General features: G+C 41.8%; 2 protein-coding genes across 6 annotated transcripts in view; one reads left to right on the top strand and one right to left on the bottom strand.

The window, feature by feature from the left end:
- Positions 1-10,050, top strand: part of si:ch73-314g15.3 (uncharacterized protein LOC368688 homolog) — a 10,693-nt gene extending 643 nt beyond the window's left edge. Inside the window, exons 1-13 of one of the 5 annotated variants that reach the window (XM_046334198.1) lie at positions 530-783; positions 894-982; positions 1,189-1,307; positions 1,758-1,857; positions 2,128-2,225; positions 2,518-2,667; positions 5,817-5,984; positions 6,326-6,395; positions 6,708-6,786; positions 7,067-7,220; positions 7,486-7,590; positions 7,941-8,014; positions 8,076-10,050. In XM_046334198.1, the coding sequence (XP_046190154.1) occupies positions 677-783; positions 894-982; positions 1,189-1,307; positions 1,758-1,857; positions 2,128-2,225; positions 2,518-2,667; positions 5,817-5,984; positions 6,326-6,395; positions 6,708-6,786; positions 7,067-7,220; positions 7,486-7,590; positions 7,941-7,973 (1,272 nt within the window). In that variant the 5' untranslated portion in view covers positions 530-676 and the 3' untranslated portion in view covers positions 7,974-8,014; positions 8,076-10,050. Of the gene's footprint in view, positions 295-528; positions 784-893; positions 983-1,188; positions 1,308-1,757; positions 1,858-2,127; positions 2,226-2,517; positions 2,668-5,816; positions 5,985-6,325; positions 6,396-6,707; positions 6,787-7,066; positions 7,221-7,485; positions 7,591-7,940 lie in introns of those variants that run through there. The other 4 variants (XM_046334200.1, XR_006835695.1, XM_046334199.1 and 1 more) reach the window with 4 other exon arrangements.
- mtfmt (mitochondrial methionyl-tRNA formyltransferase) lies at positions 8,431-13,344 on the bottom strand. Its single transcript, XM_046334202.1, has 9 exons — positions 11,872-13,344; positions 11,479-11,676; positions 11,011-11,133; positions 10,364-10,466; positions 10,043-10,118; positions 9,794-9,885; positions 9,498-9,576; positions 9,230-9,303; positions 8,431-9,023 (listed from the first exon to the last, which is right to left on the bottom strand). The coding sequence occupies exons 1-9, from the start codon at positions 12,129-12,131 to the stop codon at positions 8,826-8,828; spliced, it is 1,203 nt and encodes a 400-aa protein (XP_046190158.1). The 5' UTR covers positions 12,132-13,344; the 3' UTR covers positions 8,431-8,825.
- Between the last annotated feature and the right edge of the window lie 230 nt (positions 13,345-13,574).

Genomic DNA, 13,574 nt, shown 5'->3' with positions numbered 1-13,574 from the left:
GACATGAACACAGCATAATACCTAGGAACGCTAGTCCCAGATGTGCATATAGCCTTTAGCCATTTAGGCTGCAGCAGTCTGTTGTTTACCGCTGGCTGAAAAGGGGGTGTAAGTAGAATCAACCAATAGGAAGCTTATATATATTTTTTTAAATCAAACATTCTCACCATTAAATAAAGTTAAGGAGGAAATTGACACCCTTGCAGCGTGAATGGAGAATGTTTTATGTACAAACCTGTCCATGCGGGACACGAATGTATATAGCTGGCTGCATCGTCATCTGCTGGCCCTGAGGTTAATTGTTCTCATTGTAATTTCGTTTAAAAAAACATTTTTTATGTAATCAACCATATCAAAATGAGAAAATGACTGTTAATTGTAATTCTAAATCTTGTCTAATCAACAAATACATTTCTATGCATTCATTCTTTGTCTCAAGTGTTATCTTTTTACATAGCATGTCAAAGGTTTGTCTCTGTTAAGTTTAGGTTCTTGTTCTACCTTAGTGGTTTTATGTCGGGCAGAATTCGTGGAGTACCAACATCCGGTTGAAACAATTTGATTTTGTAGTTCGGAAGAAAACAATTCTGCCACACATCGGCATGGACTGCAGCAGTAGCAAGCTAGTTATGCACAACATTACTCTTACTACTATTTTATGCATCGTATATTTTAAATGGATCACTTCGAGGAAGATTTAGTCGCTGCATTAAGAGAAATTGTCAAAGACGGAAACTGGCAATGTGTAGGAAAGAAGTGTGATTTTGACTCACCATGCACAAAGTAAGCAGTCCAATTAGCTAGAATAGCAGCAGCTAGCATATACACATTAGCTGCCCTTGCCTATTCTAAAAAGATGGTTTAACTGCATGACTTCTCTACGTTTCCCCAAGGCTGTACTCTGAGGATGGTGAACACATTGTCCTGGTTCACACAGAAGATGACAGATTCTGGGCTATGGATTCATCCTGTCCCCATGAAGGTATAAGTTAGCCTAATTGATGGCATCAGCACACAGCACTATTAATCACTCAGCACTATGCTATGGTAGCTTGCTGTTTTGATGATTCATTCATAAACAACTACGTGCCAAAGTGGCTATAGGATGAGAGTATGCTATAAGAACAAAATGATCATGGTCACCATACGATGATGTCTTTCATCATTACAACCACTGTCTTGGCGCAGGAGGCCCTCTTGACCTCGGTGACATTGAGGACCTGGGAGATGGGAAGAGGGTTCTGGTCTGTCCCTGGCATCACTTTGACTTCTGCCTGGAGACAGGTGCCTCTTCCATGGGACTACAGGTAGAGAGAGATGGTCTCCAACAGAGCCTATTTATTCGTAGTATTCTAAATATAGGTTTCCTGAAACAGTGTGATAAAGGGAAGGTTGATATGTATTACCACCATCGGTTTCATAAAGAAGTCAATGTGGCATTAATGTGTGTGCTTGGGGGCGAGAGACAGGCATTTGGAGTTGTTTAGAGAAGGTACTGACACCCCTGAGACAATCGAGACGTCTTGAATTTTTCTTTCACTTTGAGAATGTGTAGATCACAAGCGGATGAACAATCTAATTGAATCCCTTTTTATATTTACATAAGGCATCTACATGTGACAGCTTTGCAAGAGGTGTGAAGACATTCACTAGGCAATGTACTGTATGTGTTATTAGAATTTGGTCATTGAATAACAACAGCTTATTAATCAATGATACCATGAGACTAAAATGAAAGTTTGTTTTTCTGTCTACAGAACCAGGTGTATGAGGTCAGAGTTGTCCAAGACATGATTTATATCAACACACAGAATGAGCTGTGTCTAAGTCCCATCCCAGAGACAGACACATCTAATGGTAAGGCGATAGTATACCTAATGAACAATGTACACCAATCAAAGTTTTTTTTTTCAATTACATAACGGAAAGTAGTGTAGCCTGGGTGACAGTCTGTTTCTGCACTCTTGCCATCTCCTTATGGAATTGTCATGCCAAACTTGTTGGCTTGATGATGAGCAGGCAAGAACACACATATCTGAGAACAGGCTAGTAGCTAATATATTTTGTTCTGGCAAAGCTTTGAATGATATGTTAAGTACATTAATAAGAGATCTCTTCTTGTCTCAGGCAAGTTGTCAGTAGATGATGTCGAGCCATCACCCTCTGAGGACACACTGTGCTTCTGGGCTACAAAGATCCTCTGCACACCAGACCCCAAAGAGAAGGCAAGCCCCATTCACACTAACCACCACATGAAGTGTTAAACTGGGAGGGGATGGAGTGTTGGTTTGTGTTCATTCGGCACCAAATGAAGGAAAGAAAATGTCTGAAACAGTCAGAGACTCCCTGGACTTTCCATGGCAAAACATACAAAAGTAGTTTTTGGTGGCATACACAGATTTGCAGATGTTATTTGGCTGCACCTGCGATGCTTGTATTTGACTATAGTGTAACGTTGATGATTTGTTCAACACTGCATATCTCACTGGCTCACTGACTTTGATCCAATCCCTGTAGGTCGCCATGACGCTGGAGGTCCAGGAGAGGTGGAACAGTGGGGAGATCACAGAGGTGGGTCAGGCTACACCACCTGTCCAGCCAAGCAGGAAGGAGAACCTGACCGTACTGCAGCCGGGCAAAATCAAGCGTGGCAAAGGTGGCACACAGGTCAGTGTTAAGAACACCCTCTAATCACTCAGACCAGACAGGTTGGCAGTATGAACTAACAAGTTCAGAATCTCTGAAATCCCCAAAAACTGAGCCTAAAATCCCATTGAACTATAGAGGGATTATTCTCATTAGCACTGTATGTAAATTGTAGTCCTGCATCCTAAATAACAGGCTCTTCTCACTATCTAGAACTGTCTGGTCAGCTTGCTGAAGAACAGAATGGCTTTAGGAAAGCCAGAACATGTATAGACCACATCTATACTGTCTCTACAGTGGTCCAGGCTAGAATTCAAGAGAGAGAACCAACTTTTGCCTGTTTTATTGGTTTTATGAAGGCTTTTGATTAGGTAAATAGAGACCTAATTGCTTTTAGACTGGGGTAAATCCATTTGAATTCGATCACTTTTTGACAACACCCTTTATTCAGGAGCACGTTGTGTCTCAACCACGGACACAACACAAAAACCTCAGATGATGGAAAGTAGGGTATAAGCTACAACATGCGGATATGAAAAAAATCGGAGTTTACGCCTTTTTACATAATTGACATTAAAGGTAATTGTTTTTATATGTATTTTTTACATTTAGTTTGACAACCCTATTTGTTGTTAGCTTTTGAATTATATCAAACTCAACAGTTTCTCTTTTCCAGTGATGATGACATGGATGTCTCATGGTATGTGGGGTATGCAAAATGGGTCAACTTTGAGCACATCTTATCTCCTGAATGTTTTGCATTCAGGTACAAAACGTCACTTTCTGACCACTTCTTCCATGGACAAACATGTCTGGAACGTTTTGTTTCAATCAAAAGGGAAGCTGTCAAAAAGTGATTGTATTCATATGGATTTAACCACTAATTAAAATGGGAATTGATGGAAGATTCTCTGATGTTATCAAACCTCTTTATCTGGCTCCAGTTGCCTGTGTTCAGGTTAATGACCTGGTTTCCAACCCCTTACTGTGTATAGCAGGGAGACGTACTCTCACCCACTTTATTTACTCTATATGTTAATGATTTAGACCAAATGAAAAGGACCTTGGTTACTGTGCTTATTCTCAACTGTTTCAATCCTCTGTGTGTCCAGTGATGGACTATGCTGCTGGGGTATGGGGATCCAAAGTACATACGAATTGTAACAATGTTCAAAACAGAGCAATCTGCTGCTTTCTTGGTGTGCATAAACTGACTCGAAACCTGGCCATCTGTGGAGATATGGGTTGTGAAGGTAGTTAAAAAGGTGACATGGTAGGTCTATGGAACAGACTGATGAATATGCCAGAACGCAGAATCACCAAAAAAAGGGTTTGACTGGGACCTAGATAATTACCTAATTTTTGTGAAACTGATTTGCAGTATATATTCAGGAACAAATTACCATGTGGTGTTAACCAAATCAAGGACAAGCTTTTTCTGATCCACAAGGGAAAATGGGCATCTGATATATGGTTTAGACCTAAAAACTTAGAACATACTGTCATCAAAGAGAACTATATCCCTGAACCATATGTCCTCCTGAACCTAACAAAAAGCCAAAGGTCAGTTTGTGCTCAACTCCCATCCGGCCCTCTGGCTTAGAGAAGGGTCGATTTAACACAGTGCCTGAAGAGGAGATCATTTAGCAACTGTGTTGGGAAATCAAAAACAAAATCCATTTAGTGTTTTATAGCCCTTTATATAACGATCTGAGATGTGTTATCTTCTGTAAAAATGTTTGGTGCTAAACCCTGAAGTATTGTGGTTATGGGACAAGCAGGGACTTGAAGTCTGTTTCAGGCCGGGTGTTTGAGATTGCTCAGTTTGTTTACACTGCTAGATGGTAGCTGTACTGTTTGTGTAGTGGGGCTAGATGGTAGATGTACTGTTTGTGTAGTGGGGCTAGATGGTAGCTGTACTGTTTGTGTAGTGGGGCTAGATGGTAGCTGTACTGTTTGTGTAGTGGGGCTAGATGGTAGATGTACTGTTTGTGTAGTGGGGCTAGATGGTAGATGTACTGTTTGTGTAGTGGGGCTAGATGGTAGCTGTACTGTTTGTGTAGTGGGGCTAGATGGTAGCTGTACTGTTTGTGTAGTGGGGCTAGATGGTAGCTGTACCGTTTAATGTACTGTTTGTGTAGTGGGGCTAGATGGTAGCTGTACTTGCCATGATTATTGTACATATAATATATAATTTGTACAATCTTATTTTGTGTTGAGTACAAGGAAAATGGTACTGTGTTTAGTAGTGTCTTGTAAGCCCATGTGGGCTGGGTGCCAGTAGATACTTAAATCTATCACAATCAATCATGTAGCCTAACAAATAGAAGACCAAACACGACAATGACAATAGACACAGGTAATGGTACTGTTGAGAAAAAGGAGGAAACATATGCCATGCCAGTATTGAACTACACAACCCCTAGATGAACAAAATGGGCATGCTAACTACCCACTGTCGCAATAAAATCATCTCTTCGGAAGTCAAATCAAAGTTTATTTGTCACTTGCACAGGATACAACAGGTGTGAAACAGTGCAGTGACATGCTTACTTGCAAGCTCTTTCCCAACAATGCAGTATTCAATATAAAGGTAAGAGACAGGATACAACAGGTGTGAAACAGTGCAGTGACATGCTTACTTGCAAGCTCTTTCCCAACAATGCAGTATTCAATATAAAGGTAAGAGAAATAATACGAAGGAAAAACAGTAGGGGAAAAACTAGATTGTAAACTCTATACAGGATCAGTACCAGCACCATCATTTCAATGTGCAGGGATACTGGAGTAGTTGAGCTAGATGTGTAAGCAGGGGTAAAAGTGACTGTCAGCAGTAGAAATAATAGAATAAATACAAGCAGCAGCGTAAATGGTGTGTGTTCATGTGTAATGTGTGTGGCATTAGAATTCGTTGTCATGGTATTAGCATTCATTGTCATGGTATTAGCATTCGTTGTCATGGTATTAGCATGCATTGTCATGGTATTAGCATTCGTTGTCATGGTATTAGCATTCGTTGTCATGGTATTAGCATTCATTGTCATGGTATTAGCATTCGTTGTCATGCCATTAGTACATACAGTACGGACGAAGGGTATAGAACTGGAACATTCTATGCTTCATGAATGAAGATTGATATGAGCGTGTGTGTTTACTATGTGTCTGACCAGGCTAGCAGGATAGCCCTCCTCCACTCCCTGGCTAACATAGAGCAGTGGGCTATAGACCTGTCCTGGGACATCATCGCTCGCTTCTCATCGGTCAGACTGGACACTGGAGAGCCCCTGCCCCGCCAGTTCTTCAGCGACTTTGTCAAAGTGGCCGGAGACGAGGCCAAGGTCAGTGTCTGAACATATATTTAATTAATGTGGACTGTTACGTGTTGTTTTAAGTATAGTTCACTTTCTGAAGTTTCAGCTTATTTTTAAAAAACAGGCTGGGGGGAAAAAAGTGGAATATTCCTTTAAGAATGATGCACATTATTGTTATGTATGTCTGTTGTTCAAACGTCTGTACATCAGATATTTGTAATCCAAGTATATTTACTATGTTTATATTTCTATAATACTGCAAGACAGTGTTCCTCAAGGAGGATAAAAAGTGGTAGTACTGTATCAGTTGTGAGTGGTGGATGGACTGTTACCCTGGGAATACAATGAATTTCTACTGTTCCCAACAGCATTATCACTTACTAGAGACGAGGATCACAGAACTCGACAGCTTCTTTGGTGCGTTACCTGTTCATAATGGTGGGTGGTTCGCTGGCTTCTCCAGACTAAGGCCGGGCTTCAATCCGATCTCTTTTGTAGACAATGCGTCTTTGGAAAGGCAATGTTCCCTGTTCGTGTTCGTGGAGATCTAATTCACAGTAAACTCTGCATATTTCGGCTCAGTCGGAAATGAACTTTTAAGTATCAAGCGTTATATTATTATTATTATAATGCAGATTGGATTGAATCCTGGCTTAACTATTAATATCATCACAGTTGGTTTTATGAAAAAATACATGGCATTTTCAGTGCAGCCAGTGTAATTTGAGCTTCCTCCACTCGTCTCCACAGGACTGTGGCAGTCAGCAACGGATACGTCCCACGACCTTCTGGCGAGGCTAGCCATTGTGCATATGGTACATGAAGCCAGGTACAGCATCTACCTGAATTACAGCACCAACAGAATATGATTATGTTACCAGTGCAGTGGAAGCATTATGGTCCCTATTACCTTGACACATCTTCTAATACACCCACGGGGTTCACATTATCTGAAAGGTTTGGATAGGTGTGAGAAATGTCACTCCTCCTTGGCCACAAATAACCACAGGGTGGCTAAAACAAAAAATTGATGAAGTTCTTGTCTTTTCTAAATCGACTGGGCTCAGGGAAAGTACATCTACCTAACTCCCTCTCTCTCCTCCTGCAAGGGGCCTAGATGTGCACCCCCAGACCCTCTCCCGCTTCGCTGCCCAGGGGGACTGCAGCTCTGTGGAGGTGCTGGAGGTTATCTACCAGGATGAGATCACTCACGTGGCCGCCGGGCTCCGCTGGTTCACCTACATCTGTTCACAGGAAGAACGGGTATGTCTATAAGGCCATTATTTAACTACACTTTAGTAGACTGAACAGTGTATAAATAGTTGCCTCTTTATAATGCACATTGTTGAAGAAATGTTTCAAATAAAATCACTGCCACATTACAATTGGGTTTATGGTGAATGTAGTAAATCACTGGCCTGGTAACACATCCACCATAGTTGATGCAGCTGTGCCTCATCTAAAATTACATCCAAAAGTGTAATACATTTTGGTAGCTAATATTCAGCTTTCCTGATGCTCTTTTTAGGATTGCTTATCTACTTTCCATGACTTGGTGAAGCAGCACTTCAAAGGTTACCTGAAGCCTCCTTTTAACACAGAGGGTAGGAAGACAGCAGGGATGACAGAGGAGGTATGATGACACCCTAAACACATTCACACTAGCTAACGGCAGCTAGCTTTATGACTAAAAGGAAACATGCAGTCAGTGTTTCCCAACCCTCTCTTAACCACCAGACATTTGTGTTCTACCACTTCACTGATACATCCTTATCACTGATGAACTAATTAGCCTACCAAGCACTTGATTAGTTGAATCAACAGGGCTAAAATAAAAAAATGTAATCCTCCGAGGGGGTTGGACAACACTGGTCTAATTCACACTCACTTTATCAAGTTAAGTGAATAAATACATTTCCTTCAATTTTTTGTTTAAAACTTAGTTGAAATGCTACAATTCTGAACTTTCTTTCTCTTCCATAGTGGTACGTGCCTCTTGTAAAGCCTCCCAGTTAACAGACAATGTCCCCGAGACCAGCATGCTGTGACGAACACAGTTGTAAAGCCTCCCAGTTAACAGACAATGTCCCCGAGACCAGCACGCTGTGACGAACACAGTTGCTGCGTCCCAGTGGGTGGAGGAAGCAGTTTCACACCAAATCTCATAACACCTGGATAAGGGTCAAACTGTTACTATTATAAAGGTTTAAACTCAAACATGTCAGTAGCCGTATCAATGTGGTATTGCAATCTAATATCTGAGCCCAATGTAGATGACGTGGCATTCGATCATTGGTTAATTTGTGCAGTGCGACTGCAATGTAGTCGGCCTGGAACGGCACCATTTAGTCCCCTGGGAAGAGTACATCTCTAAAACAGACCCCACCATCTCTACAACTGTGATAAATATTACAAAGTCCAATGCATAATATCGTAATGGATAATGTCATAGAGCAAATGACAAAGGCAACAGAACCTTGTAAATGTTTATCTATGCAAATACAACTGTTATTTTGGTAGTCTTAACGGGTTTGAGGGTTTTGCATTCGACAACAAACTACTCACACACAACAGCCTCTCCATGATATCACTATTATTACATTCATGTGTTCCATAGGCTATCAGGAAATAGTTTCCAGTAGGCGTAAAATAAGAGAAAATGTTTTTGAAACAGAGGGTAGTTACTACCTGGACTTGAACAATAAGAAATGCTCATTTCTAGTTTCAAAACGTTTTGCCACAGTGTTCCCTGCTGAACACTACTCTTGTGTACTCTTAAATATGTTGTCTTAAAACAGACATAGTATAGATCCTTTATTTTTTACAGGAAATGTATCTAATCAAATAACATTAACGTAGGTTGTTGTTTTAATGCACAGCATGTAGCTGTGTCAATGAGTTCTCCTCTCCAGCTGAATGTAATTGAGTTCTGTTACTGTGGAACAGGCACTCCTGCTTGGGAGGGCCAGATCTGTTCTGGAAGCTCTGATGGAGATATCCGTTGTAGAAGTCCGCTGCCGACAGTCTCTTCTTCAGCATCACCGCCTTGAATCCCACCCAGCCATCCTTGACCACCGAACATACAAAAAGTGCTTGTCATCATTTCTTTATGGGATCCATCAAGTTAATTATTTGTATTATGCCATGATACATCAGGAAGTGAATTATTTTTCATTAATATTAGACATATTTCAATAAGACCAAATTTGAGGTGTTTTGACATAATAGTAAACCATGGAAAGTGTCAAGGATGAAAAGCCTGGCTCACGCACCTTACAACAGACAGCCAAGGTGTTGGATTCTTTCTGATAACTCATAGATCCTGGCACAGGAATCCTCCCTCGACCTGTCATTAAAACAATCACAACCTTTCTCAACCTAAGATATTCAAAACGGATGTTACCAGACAGATTGTCTTCAAAGCGTGTGGACTCCAGCACTACTGCTGCCGATCCACACAGCTATTTACCACATGCTGATTGAACTAGCTGACTGAGTCAACCACCAAGCAGTGGTGGAAACAATGAAATAGGAAATTACCTGATAGTGAAATGTTGCACTTGCCAGCAAAGTCCAGCAGCTTTATGGTCTTGCCCATCCAAATTGTTCTCAATGGGATCTAATGAGAGAGAAGAGGAGGGCATTATTTTAACACTCCTGGATAATGTGTGTTGAGAAGCCGGTCATAGTAAATCAAGGTCATGTTCAGTATGCACAGAATTAGAAAATCATCTTGAAACAGGTGAGGAACGGCCTGAAATCGCCCAATAAGACTGTTTTCTGTTTTCTGACTTCTAGTTTCGTGCCAACTGAACATGACTGGTCTGTCTTATTACCCGGGATGCGATGGCACGAAACAGGCAGTCGATCTGGACACAGGTCTGCTCCTCCCATACGATCCAGCTCATCGATGGGCTGATTTTAGGGGCTGTTGAGGAGAGTCAACTCTAAGCTGAGGCATGAATGGGTGCTTAGAAAGTACACGCAGCTTTCGCAGTAAGTTGCAATTCATGCTGATTGTTTATCATTCAAATTATAATTACTACTAGCATCAAATGTCTGGTTGAGTAAATAAATGTTCTTACCTAAAGTGGCACCGTCTTGAGCTTGCTCCCTTCGGTTTGTGATTCTCTCTGGAAGGGTCCTTAATGTGTCAATCAACTGTTCAAGCAAAATAAGAAAGGTCCTATATAAGAGAGCTTACATTAACCATGACTGGTTTCTGACAAGCCTCTTCAAGCGGATTTCGCTCTGTGGATCTACGTCCCAAATGAGTGAGCTCAAATCACACCCTATTCCCCATGTAGTGCACTACATTTGACCAACAAAGTCACATAAGACTCGAGCCACGTAGTACACTGGATGGGAATAGGGTGCTATAACTACACAGTGTGAAGTGCACTCACCAGCTGGGCTCCCTTGGTGGCCAGAGTAGCTCCTAGCTGGTCAGCTGTGAAGTTGTCTGGGACCTGGTAGATCTCCTGGTGAAGAATGGGACCCACATCAAACCTGTAACAGAGACCAGAGACCAGAGACACACCGCGGTTTACAGTAACAGACAATGAGGTTTACAGTAACAGACAATGAGGTTTACTGTAACACAGATCAGAGATACACTGAGGTGCAAAGTTTTAATGATCTTTGACTTGAGGAATAGTAGTATGTGCTTTGACAGTGAATACGGTAGTAGAGTACACTATTATATATAGGCCTATTGAAATCTGGTGGCCTCTGGAGACATTATGGTCCAGTTTCCTGGACCCAGATAAAGCTGTCCTGTACAGGGCTATAACACATGCTCAATGGGGAAAATCACCATTAAAAGGCTTTTCAGTCCAGGATTAGGTTGGGAAATCATCCCTAAATATACATTTGAACAAACAACCATCTGCTAATGTCATCCCTCACTTTTGCTTGTCAATAGTAGGTCCATGTTACTGGCAGATGACTGGTCCCTTTCATGACTTACCCTTCCTCCCTCAGCACCATGAGGAAAGGGAGAGAGGAAAGGAGGGAAGGGGACAGAAAGTAGCTCTGGGTCATGTTAGCCTACCTCTTTGGTCGTATCTGCATGACGCTGACCCCGGTGATAGTGTCTCCGTGTAGGATGGTGTGGAACACTGGGGCGGGGCCGCGCCATCTGGGGAGAAGGCTGGGGTGGACATTCAGGATCCCACTGGAATAGAGGCAACAGACACATGCTGCAACTATCACAATCAAACAGACTGGACACAGTCAGGGTTTGACTCTTGGGAGGTGTTCATAAGATTGACACTTCTTGGAGAGTCTGATGCTTGTGTAGCTGATATGGAACATAGTAGCTACCGTGGAGCAAGTGATGTCGTCCGCCCTGAGATCTACAAGTACATTCTGGGTCAATGGTAATGACAATGCTTATTTTGGTGGCGAGTCAGAGTGTTGTGTGCAGGTCCCTGGTTTGCACCCAGCTCGGGGCACACAGGGACAGAAGCTATAACGTTCCACTTGTATTGCATGAGTCACTTTCAGAGAAGTTACTCACCATGGAAACTGGTTGATAAGTCCTTCCCGAAGCAAGCAGCCGAACGACACCACCACCCCGACATCGAACCGCCCTTGAAGATCCCCGAGAGGCCAGACATGAACGGGCAGTTTGTTTTGATCAGCAAACTTCTTCACAGGGACGTCATTGGATAGTGTGACAACCTCAAGTGATTCCACAACTCGGTCATTGGAGTCCCTGTGACAAATAATGACAGCTAACAACTGACATTAGGCGACGAGAAGTTACTCTAGCCTGGTCCCAGATCTGTTCGCACTGTTGCCCCAACTCTTATGAGACAGCACAAACAGATATTGGACCAGGTTAAAGTTACTCACTGCAAAAGACTCTTCTCTTTGCTCACTGGCATGTAAATTGTTGTGGGTGTCATACCTTGACGCAGAGAGCAGCTTGAGGGATTCTACAGCAAAACCATCTGTCCCAAAGAAAAGGACCCTCCAAGGTGGTTCTGTTGATAAGTAGTTCCTAGTGGCAAATAGGCGGGTCTTGCCAGGGACTTGTCCACAACGTCTATGTTTCTCCGGCGTTCTTTTGACCCACACGCCAACAGATGCATGCCTCTGGGAGCAATAATTGCAAAAGCCATGGAGTATTTTCAGACCCGTTACTTTTGCCTTGACATTGTTCCACATCTTCTGTCATTGGTCGGGCGGGCATCTACCAATGCCACCAGTGTGTCAAAATTAGCTAGCAATGCTCGACTCCAGTATGGCTAGTTTATTCGTCAAGACAAGCTCAACAAATTACACGAGGGCCACTCTAGAATTATGATGTATTCGTGTGAAACGGTTACCTTTAGCGTTAATTAATATTGTCCAACATTTAGCTTGATTAATGTCGGCTATAACGTTAAGGTATTTCTACATACGGGCGCCGCCATATTTTTTCTTGACATACACCATGTTTCCGGTTCTATCGAAAATAGTTCTCTCTTCGTTTGATCAGACACTTTTAGTTCCGACTAGACAGTGACGCCTTGATCAGACCGATAGTGCTCTGCGCAAAATAGAACGCAGCATCATCTGGATATGGGTGCAACAAAAGTTCAACATTCACCTACTGCTACCATTTATGTCAATTCGTCTACGAATACAGTTTGACGCATACATTTTTTAAATCCTATGTTTAGCACCACATAGAACGCATTGCAAAGCAGCGTTCAATTGGAATGAATGTACTTCTGGAGTCCCGAAATGAAGGGCACGGTCCGTGTGATTGAGGCGTGAGTCCCTTAGAAGAGGCCTGTGCAGAGAGGCATATTATGTGGTCCAAACCTTCAGAGAGAATCAAGTTCTCTCCCATGAAACTGAACTGTTTCTTTTTTTTCCTCACAGAGAAGGGATATTATATGTGTAAATAATTGACTTTATTCCAACCACAACCAATGGGACTCCCTTAAAACACACCACTTTGAAACAACTATGACCAGAAGTTACTTTTCATTGCAGGTTATGATATGAGAGCATTTTTGCTAACCCAAACCCTAACCCTCTTCCTAACCTTAATCTAAGTATACGTTTTACTAGATTACTTGTAGTTTTTCATGATTTCTGTCTGTAATTATTTTGTAATGAATTGGTGCTGCCTATCTTGGCCAGGGTGCTCTTGAAAAATAGATTTTAATCTCAATGAGCCCTTCCTGGTTAAATAAAGGTTAAATAAAAAAATATTTAAAAAAATCCTAACCTGGCTATGTTGATTCTCCTTACCTGCTGCGTAAATTCTCCTAACCTGCTTCAATAAAGTAACTTCTGGTCGTAGCTGTATTGAAGTAGTGTGTTTTTAGGGTATCTTCACCACCAACCAACAACATTATTTGTTATTTGAGTATCCTCATCCTGTTGATTTTTTAAAGTGTTGGAAAATAATGTCTTTGTGTTCACAAAACAGTTGAACTCACTCACTTAAAAGGCCAGCCTATTTCTTTCTCCTCTGCTAAGGTATGGTAGATGACCTGGAGGTCATTTACCTTTAACTCTAAAACATACTTGCCATAAAGAAATAAAAATCCCTTTATGTCTCTTGTTTAACAGACAGATATCACGACAGTTCCACATATGCCAGATGTTTGATTA

This window comes from Oncorhynchus gorbuscha, unplaced genomic scaffold (genome assembly GCF_021184085.1).
Source record: "Oncorhynchus gorbuscha isolate QuinsamMale2020 ecotype Even-year unplaced genomic scaffold, OgorEven_v1.0 Un_scaffold_587, whole genome shotgun sequence".
Taxonomy (NCBI): domain Eukaryota; kingdom Metazoa; phylum Chordata; class Actinopteri; order Salmoniformes; family Salmonidae; genus Oncorhynchus; species Oncorhynchus gorbuscha.
The sequence above is the reverse complement of the archived record's forward strand: the minus strand, read 5'-3'. Positions and strand labels throughout refer to the sequence as shown.

What these genes read in the sequence shown, in the direction of transcription:
- mtfmt (XM_046334202.1), bottom strand. Translation starts at nt 12,131, where the DNA reads ATGTGGAACAATGTCAAGGCAAAAGTAACGGGTCTGAAAATACTCCAT. An exon ending in AAGCTGCTCTCTGCGTCAAG is followed by an intron (nt 11,677 to 11,871) that starts GTATGACACCCA and finishes TATTTGTCACAG; the next exon opens with GGACTCCAATGACCGAGTTG. An exon ending in CCTTGGCTGTCTGTTGTAAG is followed by an intron (nt 9,024 to 9,229) that starts GTGCGTGAGCCA and finishes TCGGTGGTCAAG; the next exon opens with GATGGCTGGGTGGGATTCAA.